This window comes from Gasterosteus aculeatus, chromosome 20 (assembly GCF_964276395.1).
Source record: "Gasterosteus aculeatus chromosome 20, fGasAcu3.hap1.1, whole genome shotgun sequence".
Lineage (NCBI taxonomy): Eukaryota > Metazoa > Chordata > Actinopteri > Perciformes > Gasterosteidae > Gasterosteus > Gasterosteus aculeatus.
The window spans coordinates 5,705,985-5,728,987 of NC_135707.1; the positions used below are offsets into that span (position 1 = coordinate 5,705,985).

Below are 23,003 nucleotides of genomic sequence, written 5' to 3' on the forward strand. Positions count from 1 at the left end.
GAAAGAAACAGACAAAGAAATAAAGGCTGGCTGATTTTTTTCTAGTTGCTTTAATCATTTTATGTCATCAAATGTGACATAATATTTATCTGCTGACATGAAAAAGTGATTTAAAGGTGTAAATCTACTACAGCTTTACGGAACAAATCAATCATATCTATAAAACTGTAGGTTGAATGCAATGCAAATATGAATTGAAATTAATCCGTCCTGAAGAGGCTGATGTTGAGTTATTTTGTGCATAACTGAGGCGTTGATTCGTCATGTGTCTAATCCAGCCTGGAGCCGTACACCTCCACCTCACACAGGATCAGCGTCTCGCTTCTTCCAGGAATGACGATGTTAACATAGCGACCGTCCATCCCGTTACACTGGAAGTTTTCTGTGGAACCTGGAGCGATTCTTGAGATCACAGCACACCTAGCAGAAGAAGAGCATTTTTACTAATCCATAGGATCCATAAACATCTCAATGTTCATTTGAGTTAGTCTTAGTTTAATATATAATTTTTGCTGTAAAGACAACTACCCTTCCTCTAGGCCAGAGGTCAAAACGTCACAGTGAATTCCAGAGATTTACTGAAACTTAGTTTATCCAAAATGGAAGCGCCGTGCAGGTGAATTGTGCACGAACGCGTCTTTTCAACCAAACCCAATCACAAATATACTTTAATCGCAAACTTTGGATGCCATTTTATTTTATTAATACCTGGGATTGTTGTTGCCGTTGTTGTCAAGAGAATCTCCAATTCGGATTTCAGCTCTAATGAGTTGCAAGTTGGGATCTAGGTAATTGGTAATGTTGACGGCAAACAATTTATGTGTTTTGCCCAGGTCCAGACGCCACCAGGGGCTAAACTCGTGAGTTGTGTGGCAGCAAGAAGCTTTTTCCCATTCGGTGGCACGATTCCCATCGATGGCGTTGTATGCAATGCCCGGAAGATACAGAGACGACTGCGTGGCCTTTCCTTGGAGTGCCAGGTTCTCCCCTGCAAACGCAACACATTTGTAAACACAAGAGAAAGCCCTCGGGTAAATTCAGTTCTGCACACTATGCCTTTTGTTTGTTCACGTGCTGCCCCGTCAGGTGGGTTACATTATCCCCCTGTAGAGTCTCAGTGGCACAGACCCAAGACTTAATCATTGCACATCATCTTTTAATCATAAATACTTCTCTCTCTTTATCATATCACGTGTCTCTCCTGGCTGAACTTAAGTGAATACCTTTTCAAACGTTGTTGCCTTTTATGTTGTAATAAAAAACGGCTGTAAAAGGCAGAGAAGTAATTGAAACTGAGAGAGCCTGTTCATTACTGCAGTGCATTCAGCAGTAATAAATGTTTATATTGTAAATAAATGTTTTGCATCCCAGTGACTTTTGAGAAACTGTCTACTTTTGATTAGAAATAACTTTAACGTTAGCGGTAAAACACATTTTGCCAAAATATACATAACTTTGGGAAGAAGAGATTTACTTGTATCAGGAAGTGCACATATCTATTTTCTTTATTCAAATGGCTGCAGTTTAAGCTCTGATGTGACCTCCGTATGTAGAAAAAAGCCACTGCGGCATCAGTTCATAAATCAGATCTTTTGTGGCTCACGCCTCATGTTTCGCTCTCACCAGTTGGGGCTCGGTACCCGTAGACCTCCACTTCACAGAGCGTGAGGATCCTTTCAGAACCGGATAGCATCACGGTTACATAACGTCCCTCCACAATTCGGGTGAAAGTGATTTTTAAAGACCTCCCCGCTGGGATATGAGAAATTACATCAACCCTAAAAAGATAGATCAGATTAGATTAGATTCAACTTTATTGTTATTGTACTGTACTGAGGCAAGGAAATGCAGTTTAACATCCAACCAGAGTGCAAAATAGCAAAAAGTGAAGAGTATGTGCATATGTAAAGTGTAATAAGTGAATAAATAGATATGTACAGTAAGAAATAGTTGTGCAATATGAACAGTAAGAAATGGATATGCAATAACAGTGCAGATGTTCCGTGGCTGGAGGAAGTTAGTTTGATCAGTGCTGTACTTAAAAGGTATCTAACAATATAAAGTAATAAATAATACCAACCAGTGAGCAGAAGAAAGGGTGAGGACAATATTTCACAGGATATACGCCATATAGTCTGTTTTAGTGGTCGACAAGATAATATGTCATGAGCTCGGGAAGGTTACGTCTACTAAACTTTGCCTTGTGTGATAAATGAAACATCGTACTGAAGAAGTTCACTCACACTGGGTTCGCGGCCCCGTTGTCTCGTAACGAGTTGCCGAGGTAAATCTCCGCCCCGTCGAGCCTCTCCTCGCAGCAGTCTCCTCTGTTGGTGATGATGATGGAGGTGACGGTGTAGGACTCCAGCAGGTCCACTCTCCACCAGGGGTTGGTCTGTTTGACAGTCTGCGAGCAGGAGCCAGCCCTGTTGTTGGAGTCGCGATTTCCATCGATTGCATTGTTAGCAGCTCCGAATGCATTCTCAAAGCGCTGCGATTGGGTCGCTTTTCCACGCAAGGCCACATTCTCTGTGAGACGGAGGAAATGCACAAAAATGTTTGTATTTTGAATTGAAATGAACTAACTTCTTTTCATGCCGTGTAACACACCATTAGATGTATCAGTTTATGAAACACAACCAAGCACCTGAAGCCCTCCACAAGGTACGAAACAACCCTGGTAAGCCTGCGTGTGCCAACCAGACAGCCATATTCTCCCAGAGTACCCAGCTACTCCACAGCCTGCACTGGCTCCCAGTGGCTGCTCAGACCCCTTCAGAGACACTGGCCCAGTCTACATCCAGGACAACAGTCTCTTTCTACAACTCCTTTTGATTTTAAATGTAGCACTTGCCCACCGAGTCATGGGAGAATTTGATACATAACAAATAAAGCCAGGCGTTACTTACGGTAGGTGTAAGCCGAGCACGTCCCCAAAAGGAGCAGAAAAAACAGAACTGAACTGGGTTTCATTGTTCTGGTTGAGAATGAAAAAACAAACAATCATAGTGTTACACAAAAGAAATAAGTACTTTCATCATTAATACTTAATAAAAGTTATCCAAGACGAACAGAAAATGTGGTTCCAGAAGTAAGGATCCAAATGAAATAACTGTTATAAGATAAATAACTGCTCGTAAGAAACTACATTAGCCTTAACTGTCAAGCAAAAATCCTCCACAATGAGTATTTAAAAGCCTTACTCAACTAAAACCACATACCTTGACTTGAAGAATAAACTCAAAGACGAGGAGCCACTGTTTTTTTTTTGTTGAGGATTATGACGTGATGTGGTCCACACAGGGATTCTTATATGCACATCATATCAAGACACAGACAGTTATTCATGATGATTTACCACGTAACTTTGTCCCTATGGTAATAAGGAAATTAGGATTCCTTCCTGCTTTGTCCGGAGCTGCTTTTTTAATTAGTGTCTTCAAGATCAAATACAGCACCTTATTATGACAACATTTAAAAAACAGGGCAATAAAATAAGTAATAAATAACACATTAAAAGGTTTTAATTGTGTGTAAGATCAGCTGAAGCTCAGTTGAATTCTTAACTCGTGCATCATGCAAAGAAAAATAGAAACTGTGCACGCTAGGGTCGTGTTTTGATACAATTCTCTGTCCAGACTTTGGCTTTTTATTCTCATATATTTCTGAGAGAAGAGGCTCAACACGAAAACATGAAATCCTTTTTAGGTTTGTGAGTAGGCTACAATCATGCAACAGCTTATTCTCCGCCAAGGTGCAGGCTGAATTTGACCAGCATGGATTCCACCGAACCTTAACTGAAGCAATCAAAATGTATGTTGTTAAAACGGCTACAACAAATATTTTCTGATACTGGAGAAGGTATCTCAGAAAAGCGTCGAGGTTGTAAACCTGCTCCACCTCCTGGTCTTGGATGGACTCAGACACAAACTCTCTGCAGCCAGAAAAATAAGCTGTCAAAAGAGTCGTGCTAAGGTTGAATCGATAAGCTTTTATTATGTGTTTTTATTCAGAGACTTCCTTTTAATAAAAACATATGCCACAGGATCTTGTTGATCATTGCTAATTCCCGTAAAAAGTATTGTCCTTCCTGGTCAGATAAACACGGATACAATAATAAAATCGTAGTTATTTATGTTGTTGATAATCTCCCTAGATATATGGTACAACTTCCTAGTGTGATTAGAAGATGTGTAAAAGTGTACTTTGAGGAAGTTTTTAAAGTATTGTTACTCCAACAACACCTATTGGCAAATAATTTAAGGCAGATAATTACATTACATGTCATGTCATTTAGCAGACGCTTTTATTCCAACCGCGTTCCATTGCATTTTTAACACATGGCTTTTTACATTTTTGCCTGGGGAGCAAATAGGGGTTAGGTGTCTTGCTCAGGGACACTTCACCGACATGGAGCAGTCAGGGCTCAAACCACCAACCTTGCAGCACCCTCTCTACCCCTCTCTACCCGTGCGCCATATCGTTACCCTATAACAAGATAATGAATGTTTAGGTCTGTTAACAGGCCTATACAATTACAAATAAATAATAAATAAATACAAATTACGTTTACACCAACGATGAAAAAAAAGGGCAAGGACAAGTTGAGGAACTTGTACTTCTATTACACTGGATTAATGTGGCAACTAGACTTATATATTTATATTTATTGATATGTATTAATTAATATCAATATTTAATTAATATGCATTGATATTATAACTACTAACTACTATAACAAACTATAAGTTGCCTACATTTCCCACAAGCCCTCTGGCATCAAGACCCCGCGATACTTTAACATTGACACCTTTGCGCCTGCGCAAAATCATTCGAAAACTTGCATGGTGAGCGACGCCGTGGAGGAGAAAGACAACGCAGCGGACAAAACACACAATGGCGACGGCGGCGACAACGGCAGGCGGAACGGCCTCAGGCGGACCGGCCACCGGCCCGGTCGGCGGCGGGACCGCAGTGGGACGAAAGAAGGACGGCGGTCCGTCTACGAAGTTCTGGGAGAGTTCGGAGACCATATCCCAATTCGAGACGGTGCGGCAGTGGATCGGGAAGCACTACAAGAAGGTGAGCTAGCTTTAGCTTCGCTGGGTCTCCATTCATTTTCTATGACGGCCCGCGTCCCGCTGGCACAATGGGGCGCTGCTATCCTGGCTAACGTTAGCTACCGCCACACTAAACTCACTGACGCCATAGTTTAACGTTAGGCCACTTATGCGAACCTTTACGTGTGCACGTTAGTGAAAGCTAAAGCTAAGTTAAGTGCGTGTTCGTAACCACCAGAATACACACGCTTCGACTTTAGCGACGCTGTTTATCTTTTTAGCTAGCTCCCCGTTACCTAACGTTAGTCAACTGCCGCTTCGGTGCCGTTAATAATAAATAACACACCGCGGGTCGCAGGTGTTAATCCACGAGAGGCAGATGGACGTCAAGGCCACTGAAGTTGTTCAGTTTATGTTTGTATCTTCTCTCAATTGATAACATATCCGCAAAACTTCCGTATAAGAATTTGGGGGGAGGCCCAAGAGGCTTAGTTAATCAAATGTTAGTCGAGGGACACCGTGCATACACATCACATTTAAACAGAATATTATTTAGTTTGGTGTTTTTTAATTTTCTCAGTTACGTTGTTGTCAGAGATTTGTTGTTGGACCCACTTTGCTCGTTTCGCAAGCACACTTGTATTTCGTGCGAAAGAGTGAGCGGCGTTGCGTTTTGTCAACAGAACAGAGCAGCAGACTGCAGCTCCCACTCGCACACCAAGTTATCCAAACCAAGAATGGTCCTCTTGTCCCTTCATTGCTTTGAAACACCCTCACATGCTTTGACTGATTGTATTGAAGTAGAGAAGAAAAAACGATGAATTGAGGTGGGGCTAAATCCAATTTTTGGCGATTTCTTTTACACAGAAAAACAGACCTGAAAATGAACATGCTTCTGACAAATGGCTTGGCTCGAGTTTGTTTATGTGACATCACTGTATCCAAAACGGCTATTCTTTTAAGGCTGGAAGTGGGTGTCCTTGACGTTGTCCTTGTTGTAAATAGACCAGGGCCTTTGTGAGCCTTTTTTCCACGTTTAATTTTGCTTGTCCTATTTTTTTAGATGAAATTAGATTGACATGTAAATTATCATAGCCACAGCTTTTATCACAATATTCCCATGCTGTGTTTTCGCTCTATGCCGAGGGGGGAGGCAAGTGTGTGTGAGATTTGGTAGCTTGTCTTTTGAAAGCAAACTGCCTAAATCTTCTTTTAGGAAGCTGCAAGTTCCTGGTCCCAACTTTTGACCTCTTTTCCAGAGGGACGCGAACTATTACATTTCTGTACGTGCTCCAAATTGATTGCCTGTATATTGGCCATAATCATGGCAAAATCACACAGATTTTTAAATTAAATGCACACCCTTAAACATTTGTACGGTTTTGTTCTGTGTAGTAAATTGTAGTCCCTTTTTTTTAAGTAAGCAATGACCTTTTTGATGATATCATCCAATTGAAATTTGGTTTGGTTGAAAATTTCCCAGATATTCATCAGAATATGTTGAACTTTACAAATGTCAATGAAATATACCAGAAACCTTTCAAATTAAATCTGGTTAAGAAACACATTTTTCAATTACTCACAAATCAGGTAAAAATAGGTTGTTATAACATATAGCGTAAATAAAGGAGAAATATTGTTATATAGAACCAGGGGATGATTCTTTTTTTAAAATAAATATAATCTTTGAAGGTGACTTATCTCCCCTTAATTGTTGACATCAGAATGGTGCACTGCGTTGTTTGTGACTAATCATGCATCTCTTGATGAGTGTACATGTTTCACTGGGCTGTGTTTTAATAACCGTTTTCATGCGGTCTGGTCCCAGTCTGTGCAGAATGACTCCCCCTCCAGCAAATCCTTGGCGGGTCTGGTGGTCCAGCTGCTACAGTTCCAGGAAGACGCATTTGGACGCAGGGTCAACAACCCTGCGCTAACCAAGCTACCTGTAAGCAAATAACAAACTCATTTAGAATATTCTACGGTATTAATACAATTCCTAGCTAGCGAAATCTGTGTGCTGACATGCACACCCTCACCGCAACGTTTCCATCTTTAGGCCAAGTGTTTCCTGGATTTCAAAGCAGGCGGCGCTCTCTGTCACATTTTGGGGTCCGTCTACAAGTTCAAGAGCGAGCAGGGATGGTGAGTTGACTTCTGGCACCTTCCATAGAAAGAAGTTTTGACCGTAACGTTAACATTCATGTGGTCGTCACTTGCTTTGTCACGACAAAGAGGCTCTTGCGCATTCCCAATGTTTTTACAAAAGTCTGCATTTTACTTATTGTTTTTACTTCACTGCTGCATCCTCACCTCATTGAACATCTTGCTCCTCTTTGTCGACCACTCCCAGGCGTCGATTTGACCTGCAGAATCCTTCCCGGATGGACAGGAACGTGGAAATGTTCTTGAATGTAGAGAAAAACTTGGTCCAGGTACCACACACCTTCTCCAGACACATGCTGTGGCTTTGATGAACTGTTCATTGTCACTGATTAAGATGCCTGCTGCATCTTAAAAGTACTTCTCACTAAGCGTAACGGCCGACATTAACTGTTTTAGTTAACTCACAGTAACCTGCATTTAACTCCCTTTTATTTTTTTCTTAATTTATTAACTACTAATAACTTCTATGCGGCTTTAACCAAGCCAAGCTGCATGTGTACATTAATAGATGAGCAGTAAATTACTGACATTTTTTATTTTTCTGTTTAGAATAACTGTTTGTCGCGACCTACCGTGTTCCTGTTGCCAGACATCGAGCAGAAACAAGCCAGTAAGCTCAAAGACATCGTCAAAAGGCATCAGGTGAGCCCAAAACTACGAACTCAAACTATTATATTATTACTACTATTACATTATTCATCGGTGAACTGGTGAAGGCTTCTTTCTAATGACAAACCACGCTGTATCCTTCTCTTTGGTTGTAATGTGTTATTTTCTCCACTCGCTCCCCTCAGGGCTCCATTACCGATGACAAGTCAAAGGCCACACACCACATTTACCCCACTCCATCTCAACAAGAAGAAGGTAGGGTTGAAGGTTCTGTAACTCGGATTAGTTCAATAATATCAATGCAAGAGTCTTGAAGATGAGTCAATGCACATTGAAGATGATCAATACAAAACTCTTGAAAACAAAGTCAGAAGCGTCTCCATTTAACCAGCTGTTGATGTACAGGTAACACACCTGTGAACACATGAGCAGAAGGAAATGGTGAGGTGTGTTAGTGATGTGAGCAGCACAGAGGCCATCAAGACCGGCAGACAGACATGCAGGCACTCGCTACTGCGGCGCTAGCTAACTAGCTGTGAACAGTAAAATAAAATAGGAGGCTACGCTACTATCAATGGCGGTATCCAAACGTTTTGACTACCTTTGTAGCTTGTTAGCCAACGTGACGTTATAGTTAACGCATAGAAGCACTATTTACATGTCTCTGGAATATACAAAGGAGGAGGTTGTGTATGTTCAGTTTTTTTTGTCACTCACACCTGCGGTCTATGGGCGTATGGCCATGGGTTTCACTCGTCTTTTCGATTCTTCTTCATACTGCATGTTGTTTGTAGCCCTCCAGGAGGTCATCATTACATATATAAGGAAAACAACATTTTAAATGCAAGATTGTCTTTAAATTAAGGAGCTGCAGTGTCTTACTGGAATGGGAAATGTATAACTCGTCATGACAACGTGTTGGAGTAAAACCATTTATTTAGTGGGTCAGCGTGTACATGTCAGCATTGGTTTGTGTGTGTGTTGCAGAAGAGTGGCTTCGTCCTGTCATGAGGAAAGACAAGCAGGTGCTGGTTCACTGGGGTCTCTCCCCAGACAGGTGAGTGGAGGGTGGGGGGGGGGGGGGTAAAGATGCTCACTCAAACTCAATACTTATTTTCAGCTTCCACCTTGTTTTCTTTCTTTTTTTTCTTGATTATATTCTTGATTAAATGATTATAGTTGGTTCTTCTGACAGGAGTAAACCGACCCAACCCTTCCACCATGTTTTCTAGTTTTTAAGAAAGTAAAGTGATTAGAATCTATTCTTTTTTTTTTTTTATCAGAGTCCCGTGTGTAATATATATATATATATATATATATATATATATAATTTATTTCAGAGATTGATTAAAATGATTATCCTTTTCTTATAGCCAGTAACAAAATCTCATGCCTTGTGTCATAAACTACAACACAGTCCTGTCAGTTCATCAATGTTGTCCTCATTCCTGAGCCGTGGCTTTCTGTTCACTCTCTCAGCTATGATACCTGGGTGTCGGTCAGTGAGGTGGAGGCAGACGTGGAGGACCCACCCAGCGCCGACAGACCGTGGAAGGTGAGCAATGCGGAGCACAATACAAGAAACTTTATCTAATAAAAATGGACTTTGATACACAAAAAGAAAAAACTTCCAGTGCTCCCATCACTTCTCCTTGGAGCTGATCTAACCAAATGAACAAGAAGAAGTGTTCAGGAAGCCCTGGATGTGAATGCTGGGCTTTGTCGCCCAAAAAATCGCTCTCATATTATGGGCTATTGTCAAAAAAAAAGAAGAAAGAATAAATTATTTGTGAATAATGTTTAAAGCACAACAGTGAGTTCTGTTTGTTGGGTGAAGGAAAATCCTGGCAGCCGTGTGAATATTGTATCGGGATCATTCATGTTGAACTCTCCCGCTCAGGTCCACGCCAAGTGGGTTTTAGACACCGACTCCTTCAACGAGTGGATGAATGAAGAAGACTACGAGGTGGACGACAACAAGAAGCCGATCAGCTTCCGCCAGAAGATCTTCCCCAAGGAGGAGGAGGTAGATATTTTGCCTGTGTGCGTGTTTCACTCCCAGAAAATCCGGGTTGTGAAAGTTTTCTACGCCTCGATCATCAGTGGAGCCTGAAACCGGTTTGTTGTTTATTAAATATCAGCCACAGCTTTTCCTCATGGTGTGGCCGCATGATAATAACCAACCAGTTATTGGAACCAATGAATGATTGAATTGGCAGTTAATGAAAAATATAACTCAAATGTTGGTCATGGATTGGATGGACATGATGGATCGGCAGCCGGCTTGTGTAGAAGTCTTTGTTTCGTTGCATGTGTTCTGTGAACTGTGCGTCTACTCCAGCTGCGTCTGGCCTTTGTTTGTTCGTTGCCCATCCTTTCCAAACCTTTCCTCACTCTTTGTCTCCTATCAGGGTTTCTGTCTCCGTTTAGGCCAATTCTTTTTGAAAACATCCCCAGGATTATAAAAATCAGAAAAAAGGCTGGTAAACCACAAAAGGCCCACCAAGACCTTCACTTGATTGTAATCAAATGCCATGTGAAGGATCCATTAAGGAGAGTTCTATTCTTGGTCTGTTCTCCGTACCCTCAAGGTTACACATTCAATGCTGCAACCAATTAAAGCAGAAGCCTGTTTGAGTCCTAGTTTGCGCTATTTTTGTTTGACCACTAAGACAATCTACCGATACAGAGGTCAAGTGTTGGCGTCATTTAAGGCAGAGAAATCTTTCACCTCGAGGCACAAATCACAAAGGGACACTTTGAATGACCGAGATGCTTTGTTTGAGAGCGCATTGATGACAGCGTACGGAAACCCTGGTCGTCTCCTCCACCTCCACGACATCTCCCCCGAACCCCCACCTACCCCCCCCCCCCCCCCTCCCGCTTTCCCCTCCGTTGTTCTCCCACCGCTTCCCCTCCTTGTGTGTGCAACCGTTCCATCCTCTCATTCTGCGGCTCTTTCTCTCATCCTCCATCCCTCGCTCCCTGCGCTGCACGGGGTTTGTCTGATCAGTCTTCCCGTACACCCGATCGCAAGGAGCGCAAGGCCAACTCGGCTAGCAAGAAGAGGAGGCGCTCACCCTCGCCGCCGAGCACCCCCGCCGAGTCACGCAAGAAGGGAGGAAAAAAGGGGTAAGGAGACCACTTGTTAATGTTCTCATTTTTCTTAAACCAGAAGGACTGCAAATAATTCAAGTTGTAGTCAAAAGAAAGTTTAGACAAATGTAGCAGATGGCTGTTATTTCCACAAACAGCTGGTCTATGCAGGTTTTAGTGAATATTCCTTAACAGCGTTTCTTTTTTGTGGTGTCGTGGCAAGAACTCTACACACTGGAAACTGAAAATAGAGAATGCAACTAAAGCTGCTATCAAAGTTAACATTGACTAAAAGTCGTGTGTGCTGATGATTTTATGACCTGCACAGCTGAAGGAGACTCGTAAATGTGCTTGATCCTGTGTCTGTTCTTTGGCGAGTATCAGCCTGCCATACCAACTAAATCCCGTGACATTTATCTGACTCATGACCCTCTCTCTGGTGTCAGGAACCAGGGGCCTCACTGGAAGCGCAGAGGCCACAGAGGCGAAGAGGAAGACACGGAGGAGGACATGACCAAGGACATGGACGACTCCTCAGCTGGCGCCAGCATGGAGGAGGGAAGTGTGTCCAAGAATGGTATGTGACGAGATTATTCGTTCAAAAGGGACCTTGTTGAGTTATTATCATGTGTATTGACATGGGAAGTCTTGATGATATTCAGTTTTAGGGAAGTCCTCGAAAATATTGTCCTCTGCTCTTTTGTAGTCCCACCTGTGATGTCCCACTCCCCCCATGTCGATTACAGTGTCCTCTTTTGTTAACCAGAGTGCCGGTTAATGCCATCATGCCCACGGCTGGGTAACCCTCAGTAGTCTAACTTATTAAAAAAAACTTCTTCCCCCCCTTTTTTACGTACCCAGCAAATTCAAAGAAAGACAGTGAGAACACTCCGGTAAAAGGAGGGAATGTGGCCGATTTGGGTGCGTATGAATATCTGAATTATCTGTCAAGTTGTGAATTCATGAAAGAAATGTGCAGTGATCTTAACCGAAATCTGTTTTTGCCTCTTGTAGATGACATGGAGGACGACTCGGTGTTGTCCGGTGGAAAGGTGAGATGATCGATGACGCCAACTTCCTGATGACTGTTTGCCTACCGACCAGTTACTCACTACATTAACAACGTGTCTTTAGATTTAGGTTTAGATTTTTTATTGTTTTCGGCACACTGGATTATAACTCCAAAAAATGCTTTGGCCAGAAATAAGGAAACATTTGAACCAACTGTGTCGTCTTCAGCCAATTTGACAATGAAAAACACGACTATATGGAGTATAAACAACAAATTGTTTATATAATGTAAACAAATCATGAGATGGCTCAATACAATATGTATAAAATAAAATTCATTATTGGCACTAAAGACATTTTCAGCAGTAAACTCCTCGAAGAAAAACAATCCATGATACCAAAAGAAATCAGATCGTCTGATTAATATTTTGTGTTCTTTGTCATTTGAGTCATTTGCCTGAGAAGTCAAAACCTTTCAACTTGAATACGAAATGGGATGTGCACACAGCTGACCTTTTGATCATTGTTCTATTATCTATGCCCAAGTCCAACTGTATTGTGTTGAGCTTTTTTCCCCCTAACCTTTTGATGGTTGTTGGTCTGCGTATTACAACATGAACGATGTTCTCACATCTATTTAAAAGGATGACGAGGAGCAGGGCAAAGCTGAAGTGAACCGGCTGATGGACTCCAGCGAGGACAACGTGACGGAACAGACTCACCACATCATCATCCCGAGCTACGGCGCCTGGTTTGACTACAACTGGTGAGTGAGAATACACACTCACATTTTGATCTATTATGTGAGGCTGTGATGGTGAACTTGAGGCTTTTGACACAAATGTTGTGTGCTTTGATTTTGTACACCCATTTGTTTTGGCCTTAAGGGTCAAAGCTTATGAAAAGGTTATATTTGGAATATACATATCTTAGCACTAGCTGTAATTTACAGTTAACAGTTCAGTTGAGATGGAAATCCTCAAAGGTCATTATTACGGCACCTTTTGAAAAGCAGCTAGTTGTTTAGAAACTACGGCGCCAATTCACCTTTTTCATTCATTGATCATAAAACCAGTTCTTTGACTCATCGGTCTTCCTCATCCTGATAGCATCCATGAGATTGAGAGAAGAGCGCTGCCCGAGTTCTTCAACGGGAAGAATAAGTCCAAAACTCCAGAGATGTGAGCTTCTACACACACACACAAACACAGTTGCAGGTTATATGAAACCACAAACACTTACATGGACTCTAGTACAATGCGATATGTTTGTGACGCTCATCTCTTTCTCACAAACAGATACCTGGCATACCGCAACTTTATGATCGACACGTATCGGCTAAACCCTCAGGAGTACCTCACCTCCACCTCGTGCCGCAGGAACCTGACCGGGGATGTCTGTGCCATCATGAGGTGAGCGTTCTTCAGAATTACGTTGTATCCCTTTTTTGATTATTTGATCTTTTCCGGATGATCTGCATGCCGCTGTTACTAGAAAGACGAAAGCACATCAATCCTTTTTTGCCGTCCGTCTCCAGGGTCCATGCGTTCTTGGAGCAGTGGGGTTTGGTGAACTACCAGGTGGACTCTGAGAGTCGCCCGTTACCCATGGGCCCCCCACCCACTCCCCACTTCACCGTGCTGGCTGACACGCCATCTGGCCTCATGCCTCTGAACCACAGACCCCCACCGGTAAGGCCGAATTAAGATACACAACATGGAGAGAGAGGAACACGGATGAAAGTCAGATTCACTGTAATGTAGCATATCGTTTGCTTTGTGGATTCCATTGTTTTCTAATGTGCTGTTTTTCATCTCTCTAGATCCCCCCCCAACAGCCAATGCCCAACTTCGCAGACAAAGTCAAAGACAAGTCCATCGACCTGCAGAACTTCGGCCTTCGCTCCGACCTCTACAACAAGAAAAACCTCAAGGTCCGCACACGAGTCAATTTGACAACCCGTAATGTGTTTTCCACAACAAAAATAAATGAAAAAACCTCTTTGGCATTCTACCTAAAATACTGCCAGTTCATCTTGACTAATGTCATTGTTAAGGCGATCATGTGGTTCTGGTTCTCTACAGGGTAAGACGGTCAACTCCACAAGGGATTGGACCGAGCAAGAGACTCTTCTGCTGCTGGAGGTGAGGAAAGAAACCCGGTGTAAACATGTGTGACTGATGGAAATAGTTTATGCATTTGTTGTCCATCTTTAAGCTCCATCATCTACGGGTCGACATCATTGCTCCTTTTTATTCTCTCGTAACCCTTTCTTCCTTTTGTCAGCATTTCTTTGTGCTTTTTGATTCCATCATTTCCTTTCTCAATTTCACTCTTTTTCTTGGTACCTTTTACATTTGATTTATCTCCCTTCTGAATTGCGTAACTCTTCTCTCCCATCATCTTCAGCCTCACGACCCTTAAATCGGTTGCTTCTATGATTTTTGCATACCTTCTTTTTATAAATCTCGCGCACAGTTCCAAGACATCATGGCTGAATGTATATTCACACCCTTTGACTCTTCCAGGCTCTGGAGATGTTTAAAGACGACTGGAACAAAGTGTCTGAGCACATCGGTTCACGCACCCAGGACGAGTGCATCTTGCACTTCCTGCGCCTCCCCATTGAGGACCCGTACATGGAAAGCACCGAGGCCTCCCTGGGCCCTCTGGCCTACCAGCCCATCCCCTTCAGCCAGTCTGGAAACCCCGTCATGAGCACAGTGGCCTTCCTGGCCTCTGTGGTTGACCCCAGAGTGGCGTCTGCTGCCGCTCGAGCAGCTTTAGGTGAGAACCGAAACTAAACTAAAGGAGTGAAGTGACAGAGGGAAATTGGAATATGTGATCAATGCATTAATCAAAACAAATGTATACAAAGTGCTTAGGTCTATGGCAAACCAGATTATGCACCCATGAAACCTTGCACTTCAGATCTGAATCATTAATACAAATGTCTTCTCTCTGTCTGCAGAGGAGTTCTCTCGTGTGCGTGAGGAGGTGCCGGCTGAGCTGGTGGAGGCTCACGTGAAGAAGGTGCAGGAGGCGGCCCGGAGCACAGGCAAGGTGGACCCCGCGTTCGGCCTGGAGAGCAGCGGCATCGCTGGCACCGCCCCCGAAGAACCAGAAAAGACTGGTGAGTAGAACTTCAGAAAGGGTGAAAGCCGGACGTCTCCCTCCAGAAGTGACCACGTGTAAAACTAGACTGTTGATTATGTAAAGAAAACATGATTGTGTTGCTTGCGAACTTAAGTGAATTTTATTTCCAGGTGATTTGTTGGTTTAGTGTATTGTGACGTGAGATAGACCTGTCAACAATTCTCAATATACAGTATTTTAGATATAAACAACGTTAGTACATAAACATTAGAACATATAAAAGTGTCGAAATAGAATGTTTCTTAATCTTTAAGGCCAACACATTACCTTCTACAGCTCTTCTACCTTCATGCGGGTTAGAAATCATTCACCTCGTCATCGCGAGGCATCCTAGAATCTGGGCGTTTCCCACCTCTAGTAGCCACTGGAGGGCAGCAGATGGTAGCATTTGTAAATGTGTGTCTGGTGTTGTACGTGTGAACATCCTTGCCGGTCCTCCATCTTTGAATATAAATGATGGTCTTTGCATGCATGTTTAGCAGATGACATTTTAATACAATGCACATGTCAGCTTTTACCAGCAGGGGGTGACCAGCACAGAAGTGTGTGTGTGTGTTTGTGTCTGTGTTTGTGTGTGGATTAAAACATCGGTGGCAGATGGGGAGGGGGAGGAGAAAACTGGGTCATCTCCCTCCAATGTGTGCTTATCTTTCTCTTTATTTTGCCCAATGCTTTCTTGATTTCACTTTCTTCTTCGACTCTCTCTCTCTCTCTCCCCCCCACCTGGATTAATACCGTCCTGCTGACAGTTGCAATCATTAAGCTTGAATGTGTTCAGTGCCTCATTCGGGCCTGAAGCTCGCGCGCGCACACACACACACACACACACACACACACACACACACACACACACAAAATCAATATTCAAACCCTTAACACACGCTCAAGTGCATCCGTGACACAGTTTAACACTCAACCTTGTGTGTGTGCGCTCAGTCTATCCTGTGACCCTTCAGATGCCTTTGACCTGTAATTCCTGTCCTGAATTTCTTCCCTCCTCTAGTTTTTGGATGGCGTTATCCTCAGAGAGTCAAGTTACTTGTTTTAAATGATTTCAACCGGATGATACATCTGTGACTCCTCATTCTCTTACAGCTGTATCAGGAGCGTTTAATGTGTTGGATTTGCTTCGTAGTTCCTTTCAGTCTGAATGTGCATGTGTTTCTCTCCTGTGTTGTTGGTTCTTGCCGGTATGAGCAAGTCATCGGAGGAATAAACCGCTGTGATGAAGATGTCGGCTGCACGCAACAATGCGAAGCATCTGGATTAGTGTCCGTCTGACACGATGCTAATGCTCCACTGTGCTTTGCAGAAGCCCCAGAGCCAGAGAAGATGGACACGGACACCGACTCCCAGCAGGCAGATAAGGTATAGCAAACATTTGTACTTTTTCATGTATCTTAGTCCTATATAAATCTGTGGCTTTAGACATTCTGGTGAATGATGTTACAGAAACCTCTGCTAATTAATGGATAAAGCCAGCAATAATTAGTATTTTTGTTATTGTCAGTACATTAATTTCTCAAACGGGTTTCCGGAAGTAATTTCTATTCCTCTCATCAAGCTCGCAGCAGTAAATCTAACGTCCTCTTAGTCTTCGTCTTAGACTCTGACTTGACACACGGGTCTTTTCCCCCGTGGCGCTGACACGGCCCACTTAACGTTGTGCGTCTGTCCTCGACCTTCAGGCTGAGCTGAAGGACGAGGCAGAGAAGCCCAGCGAGTCCGCAGAGAAGAGCGACAAGACGGAGGCTGCGGATAAGGTCAAGAAGGAGGGGTCAGAGGCGTCGGAGCGCGAGGAGGAGAACGAGGATGGAGCCGAGCCGAAGACGTCTCCAGCAGGTAACCCGTGACCCTCATGGTGGAATAACTGGGAAGCGTTGCACACACTTTGAGTTAATATTTCATCAGCGATTAGCTCCTCGTCAAGACCGGCGATGTGTACCGAAACCCGGCATCAAACCGAATCTCCTCAAAGGAGAGAACAAAGCATCAATTTATTAAAACCATGTGACCGCATCAAATCAAGCAAACAGTCCACCACCCAAAGACATGACACAAAAACAGTAAACGCGAGGGAATTGATTTGGGGAATTACATAAACTGTTAAAAGTTATCAAAGTGATTCCATCCCACCGTGGATTATTTTTCTAAGGACCCACTGAATGATTCTCACCAGTTCAGCTCTAATATCAGGAATCAGGAAACATTTATTGCCAAAATATGTCAAACATACAAGGAATTTGTCTCGCCGGATGGTGCGTGACAGTAGACATAAAATAGACAACAAGACAGCAGTGCACGTAAGTGCAAGTAATAAAATAAAATAAAATGCTAATGCAATCGGTTAGTAGAATAAGACTATGGGTTAGTATAAAATAAGAGTAAAGTAAAACATTTTAAATATTTAAAAAGTTAAATATTAAAAATAAAGTGCACTATCGAACAAGTGACAAGGTGACGAGTGACGACAAGGTGATGAATGAAAAATTACAGTTAAAGTGACATGTGCCGTAAGAAGGAGAGTGACCGGTGGAATGTCAGTCAGTGGGGGACCGGGTTCTGTTGATGAGCCCGACTGCCCGACTTTTTGCTGCATAGTGAGTTAAACTTCTGTCTTCGTCCCTGTCAGAAAAAGACAAGGCTGGGGAGACGGAGACGTCGTCCCCGGAGCAGGAGAAGGAGAAGGAAGAGATGGCGGACGAGGGTGAGGAAAAGAGGAAGAAACTGGAGCACGACATCGGAGAGGGCAACATCGCCACGGCGGCCGCCGCCGCCTTGGCTTCGGCCGCCACCAAGGCCAAGGTGAGACACGAAGCATCACAGCGACCTTTTTTTTCAGGTTCCTTTTGACTGGAAACCTCATTCTCCTTTTTTTGCGTATTGCACATCTGGAACACATGTGGAATAGTAAATATACTCTTGGGGGGGAAAGGTGGGAAATGTGTAAAGAAAAAAGAGGGGGATGCTTGTGACAGGAGTGAATTCAATAAAATTCTTCCCAGCGGAACTCAATGAGCTAAAAGTCGGCACGGTATTGGACATCGATCAGATATTTAATCTCCTCTCACTTCATCCTCTCAGCACTTGGCCGCCGTGGAGGAGAGGAAGATCAAGTCTCTGGTGGCCCTGCTGGTGGAGACCCAGATGAAGAAGCTGGAGATCAAACTGAGGCACTTCGAGGAGCTGGAGACCATCATGGACCGAGAGAAAGAGGCCGTAAGTCAAAGAAGCTTTTGATTCTTAATGTCGAGGTTACATGTGGACAGCTTCATTAGTTCCAACATGAATATTTCACTTTTCTTTACACACCCCGTAAAGGTTCTCAGTTGGAGACATTAATAATGGAGGTGAGAAGCTCTCACAGCACCCTTTTGAAAAAAAAAAAGGTGGTGTATGAATGACAACTATGGTTCAGAATGATGAGGCTTGGAGTGTGTGTGCGCGTGTGTGCGCGTGTGTGTGCGCGCGTGTGCGCGCGTCCTGGCTCTGGACAGCCCCGGAGACGCCGGTGAGAGTGTAAAACACACAAGTGTTTTCCACGGTGGAGGCATCGGGAGCGCAGCCCAGTTTCACAGCTGTAAATAGTGCATGAAAAGGTTTACAGAAGCTTTCCAAGGGCGGAAGAGAAAACCAACCTGCTGCTTACTCCCTAAGAACAAGCAGTGATCCACACAGAGCTGCGAAGAAGCCGCTTTAAAGCGAGTCTTAAGGCTCCGCAGGTCAGGAGCAAAATGCTGCTCTCGGCGTCGGTCCTAACGGGCCCCTCGTCTCCTTTCCTGCAGTTGGAGCTCCAGCGGCAGCAGCTGCTCACCGAGCGCCAGGCCTTCCACATGGAGCAGCTCAAATACGCCGAGATGAAGGCGCGGCAGCAGATGGAGCAGCAAGCTGCTGCTGCTGCTGCTGCCGCGGCAGCCGCCCAGGCTCAAGGGCAAGGGCAGGCACCTGGATCCGGACCTCCTCAGTCAGGCATGCACCCCGGAGGGCCCCCGCCCCACCACGGTGGGCCACCTCCCGGTGCTGCCATGCACCCCGGCTACCCGCCCATGGGCCACCACCCTATGGGCCCCCACCACCCAGGACAGACAGGTGAGGGACAGAATCACAGAGCGGCATTCTGACACTTTGAATTTGCTGAGCCGCATAAGAGGAAGAACTGCAACCCTCTTATTTGTTATATACATATTTGTTATATAAAACGTATTTTTACATGTTGCACAGGACCAATGGGACCGGGCCAGCCAATGCCAGGACGCATGATGTCCGGCCCGCCTTCTGGCGGCCCCCCTCCTGGAGGTATGGCTCCCATGATGCCCCCCCGCCATCCTGGAGCTGCCAACGGCATGTGTGAGTACACGTCTCTTTCTGCCTCACGTGATGTTGGTTGTAAGCGTGTTTAAAGGGCTTGTTATCAGGGTAACGTGTGTTTATCATCCATGAAGTTTCTATCGACTGAAATCCTACTGTAACCCTACACTTGAAATTTGGGGGAATTTATATTCTGAGATTGAATTTAATGAAGGTTTTCCATCACTTTTTTGCGTTGTTACATTGGACCATTTGGAGCTTTTTATTTTTTTCTTCAGGTATAAAACAAAGTGTTCAACTTAAACATACGGTACTAGTTCATACGAGGGATTCTGATAACTAACCCTTTTTGTCAGTTAAGCAGTTAAAATGAATAGCACTAAAATAAACTCCAGCCCACCTAGAGTGAACCTCAGAGCTGTCGCTAACTTCGGAGCTAATGTACATATCAGAGCGAAATATAAAACCAGGTTGGAAAAAGCCATCTAGGAATCTCCTCAACGTCATTGAGCGCGTCTCTTCTCTTTCCAGACCCAGGCCCACCGGCTGCACAGGCTGAAGCGGTACCTCCACTTCCTGTGGGACCTCCAGCGCCCGCAAGTGGACGAGTGGCTGACAACTAAGACACACCCAAAACTAACTCAATCTCTGGACCCCCTTTTTTGATGGCCTTTGCCACTGGCTCATGTTTCTGTCAATACTCAAAACTACAGTAAACTTCATCAGACACATTCACACACTCAGGGTTCTGTGGCAATGGTAACCCAATTTCACACACACACACACACACACACACACACACACAAGACCTCCACTCAGGGCACAGCGGCAAGGGTTGTCCAGTAATAAACACTGTTTTCTGCTCTGTTGGGCCGGATGGAGGCGGGAGAGAAGGACTTCATGTACAGAAACTCAACAAGGAGAGAGAACAAATATAAACTGTCGTCTTTCTCACCTTTCTTTCTCTTTCCAATGCTGTTTTTAAATGACACTGTACCCCCTCCCCTTCTCCTCTCTGTCTTTGACACAAAAAAACACACACCTCCTCTTTCTGCAAGCCAAACAGTACGAGGAGCTAGTGAGATCAGACGTGTGTGTGTTTGTGTGTCCGTGCTCAGCAACCTGAGCTTTAACAAACGCACACACATGCACACACAGCTTGTCCTGGCTCGTGTCTAGTAGAGTATCTACCTCTCGCTCCTCTGTGATACACTGTAGTTCTGTGTGTGTGTGTGTGTGTTCATAACGGTTCACTTTGTGCGTCTTATGTAATCGTCGGTCAGAAGAAACACAAATTTGTGAAACTAGTGAACTGGCCCAGTTTGGGATTTTCCTGAGTATGTTTTGGGGTATTAAATAATCTGAGGCATCAGTTAATGGTTAAATTAGTTTATTTGACTGGATTTGTTGACAATAAGTAAAAATACTCAATAAGATCTGATTTTATATGAGAGGCACAAACGTTCCTCCTTCTGCCACGCAACAACCACAGCAATGTAACACAGGCACATCTGTACACACACACACACACACACACACACACACCCTCCTGCTGACCTTCACACAGCCGTTACAGAGGTAGACGCTGACTCAATATGAGAACACAATCTTCCTCAGCGTGTTGGGCTCCTTTCAATGTTTTTAGGTGTTGATGATAATGTAGCTGCCCCTTTTTTTCATGTATTTTGACTGAAGAAAAATACTACTTGGGAAAGTAATCTGCTCTATTTCTCTTTAAAGAATAATGTAATTGTTTATTCTTGATTTAAAGATGGAACCAGCAGATATTTGGTATTTTGCTGTATCACACTGTTACGGTGCTCTGAACATCTGAACTTCCCCAACTAATGACTCATTAGACTACCAACTTTCTTCAGCCAGCAAACGGGTTGATAATGAGCTGAAAAAAGAGGTGGTTTTAATGTGCGCCCCCCCCCCCCCCCCCCCCCACCCCGCTCTCTGCTACCTCTTCCTCGTCCATCCGCTAGCTACCTCTTCTAGAAATCTGTCTCTTGCTATGTGCTACCTCTGCCTCCCCGTTGATACCTCTCCTTCCCATTTCCTTTCTTTTCATCTTTTATTCCCCCCTCCTCCCCCACTCCGGCCCATGTGACTGCTGCATTACTGTTGCCCTCTTTTCTCACACCCACACACAAACACACAAAAGTAATCATTCACTCGCGCTCTCATTCACCGCGACCTCCTTTCTCATTCAACACCTTACCACGGCTGGTTATGTAATACCACTTACATTTGGCAGGAATTCCATATCCCCCCGCCCCCCCTACACATATTATCTTTAATCGATACTTCTTTGTGTTAATGGTAATGTATTTTTTAAGAAGTTTTGTGTAGCTGATAGTTATGTTTGTAGCATTGTTTTCTTGTTTCTTTTGTATGGGGTCTGTTGGTACTTGGACCTAGACACTGTCAAATAAACTGTTTTGTATGAGGTTGGTGTCCTGATTTCTTTTTCTATTTACAGATTTTCCTTCAGACAATATCATATTTTCCTGAGCCGGTATTAAACCCACAACCTCAGGTTGTTACTCGAGAAATACGACCAAGAGGCAGACGTGCGCTCTTTTTAATCGCACAGAAGTCTACTGCTTTGATTGTGTTTTCCATAACTTTGTACGACACGCACATAATCCCACGTGAACCTGCAGCCCCATATGCTAAATAAACCATCTCCGAAGAACTATTTTGAGCCTAAATCCAAAAAGGAAAGATTGCTGTGCCGTGTTAAACACTCAAAGCTGAGAAAGTGTAGAATTAAAGTTTAAAACTGCATCTCAGCCTCTTAAATAAGCTCCTAAGTGGCCGCGGCCAGTGAGGCAGACGTGTGGCCACATTTAGAATCCTCACAACAGGTGGAGCAGACGGGTGATGGGTTTGTGATCTGGATTGCATTTTCCAGGTGCCGTTGTTGCTCTGGGGGGAGAACCTGGATTATCCGAGTGTCCCTCTTTAGCCTTTGTGTGGGGATTAGGAGCGCCGCAGCAAAACACATCTGCACACGGAGCGTCCGCCGTTGAGGCTGAAGCTGGTGGTGACGTCACCGGTTTATCAAACCATCGTGTTTTCTGGGAGAATAAACAACTGCGTTGTGTCAAATATTGCATAAAACAATACAATAATCAAATATAATGCAAAACTATAATTGGTATTTACACAAAGTGGAGACATCTAGCTGACCAGCTATTTGCTGAATGACATAACATTGTTTCTACTAAGCCTCCTTTTGAAATGATCTGATTGGAGTAAAACCGAACAGTAAAATGTGAATCAATTTTCTGTATTTCTGCATCTAATCTGCAACCAAAAGCTTTAGTGTAAACCAGGGACCCTGGAGGCATGTGAGATGGAGAGAAACACGCTATGTGAAAGCTAATCCATAATCTGACTGGGTGGGGGGGGCTTCTCCACTCAGCCGACTGACCATGAGGACGGTATGGAGCGGGACGAGGGCCAGAGGGTGATTACTCCATGTGTGGTGTTGTTTTTTTCTCTATATGTAGTTCTTGTGTTGGAGGGGCCAGTATTCCAATGGTGCAGACGCAGATGGGAGCGTCTCTCTGCCTGAATCATGTTCAG

At 43.9% G+C, this 23,003-nt stretch overlaps 2 protein-coding genes across 3 annotated transcripts; one reads left to right on the forward strand and one right to left on the reverse strand.

The window, feature by feature from the left end:
* Positions 1-170: 170 nt before the first annotated feature.
* Positions 171-5,375, reverse strand: LOC144389514 (fucolectin-1). Its single transcript, XM_078094649.1, has 5 exons — positions 2,910-5,375; positions 2,244-2,529; positions 1,624-1,778; positions 709-988; positions 171-420 (listed from the first exon to the last, which is right to left on the reverse strand). The coding sequence occupies exons 1-5, from the start codon at positions 2,971-2,973 to the stop codon at positions 270-272; spliced, it is 936 nt and encodes a 311-aa protein (XP_077950775.1). The 5' UTR covers positions 2,974-5,375; the 3' UTR covers positions 171-269.
* smarcc1a (SWI/SNF related BAF chromatin remodeling complex subunit C1a) lies at positions 4,821-21,858 on the forward strand. 2 transcript variants are annotated; one of them, XM_078094645.1, is made up of 28 exons: positions 4,821-5,082; positions 6,889-7,008; positions 7,120-7,205; positions 7,414-7,495; positions 7,776-7,868; positions 8,021-8,090; positions 8,823-8,892; positions 9,315-9,390; positions 9,736-9,861; positions 10,849-10,967; positions 11,378-11,508; positions 11,793-11,852; positions 11,946-11,983; positions 12,587-12,708; positions 13,052-13,123; positions 13,241-13,354; positions 13,480-13,633; positions 13,765-13,875; positions 14,027-14,086; positions 14,471-14,729; positions 14,914-15,075; positions 16,411-16,466; positions 16,787-16,940; positions 17,731-17,903; positions 18,183-18,317; positions 18,884-19,187; positions 19,320-19,445; positions 19,938-21,858. In XM_078094645.1, exons 1-28 carry the CDS (start codon positions 4,897-4,899, stop codon positions 20,027-20,029), a joined length of 3,351 nt encoding a protein of 1,116 aa, XP_077950771.1. In that variant the 5' UTR covers positions 4,821-4,896; the 3' UTR covers positions 20,030-21,858. The 2 variants fall into 2 exon arrangements, with proteins under 2 accessions (XP_077950771.1, XP_077950772.1); XM_078094646.1 differs by having other exon boundaries at positions 4,822-5,082; positions 10,873-10,967.
* The last annotated feature ends 1,145 nt before the right edge of the window (positions 21,859-23,003 follow it).

Bases quoted from the DNA above. Each gene is read 5' to 3' on its own strand.
- LOC144389514 (XM_078094649.1), bottom strand. From the start codon at position 2,973: ATGAAACCCAGTTCAGTTCTGTTTTTTCTGCTCCTTTTGGGGACGTGC. The intron at 2,530-2,909 runs GTAAGTAACGCC...TCCGTCTCACAG, and splicing joins GTGCTCGGCTTACACCTACC to AGAATGTGGCCTTGCGTGGA. The intron at 421-708 runs GTATTAATAAAA...TTCTTCTGCTAG, and splicing joins AACGGCAACAACAATCCCAG to GTGTGCTGTGATCTCAAGAA.
- smarcc1a (XM_078094645.1), top strand. From the start codon at position 4,897: ATGGCGACGGCGGCGACAACGGCAGGCGGAACGGCCTCAGGCGGACCG. The intron at 7,496-7,775 runs GTACCACACACC...TTTTCTGTTTAG, and splicing joins TAGAGAAAAACTTGGTCCAG to AATAACTGTTTGTCGCGACC. The intron at 16,941-17,730 runs GTAACCCGTGAC...CGTCCCTGTCAG, and splicing joins GCCGAAGACGTCTCCAGCAG to AAAAAGACAAGGCTGGGGAG.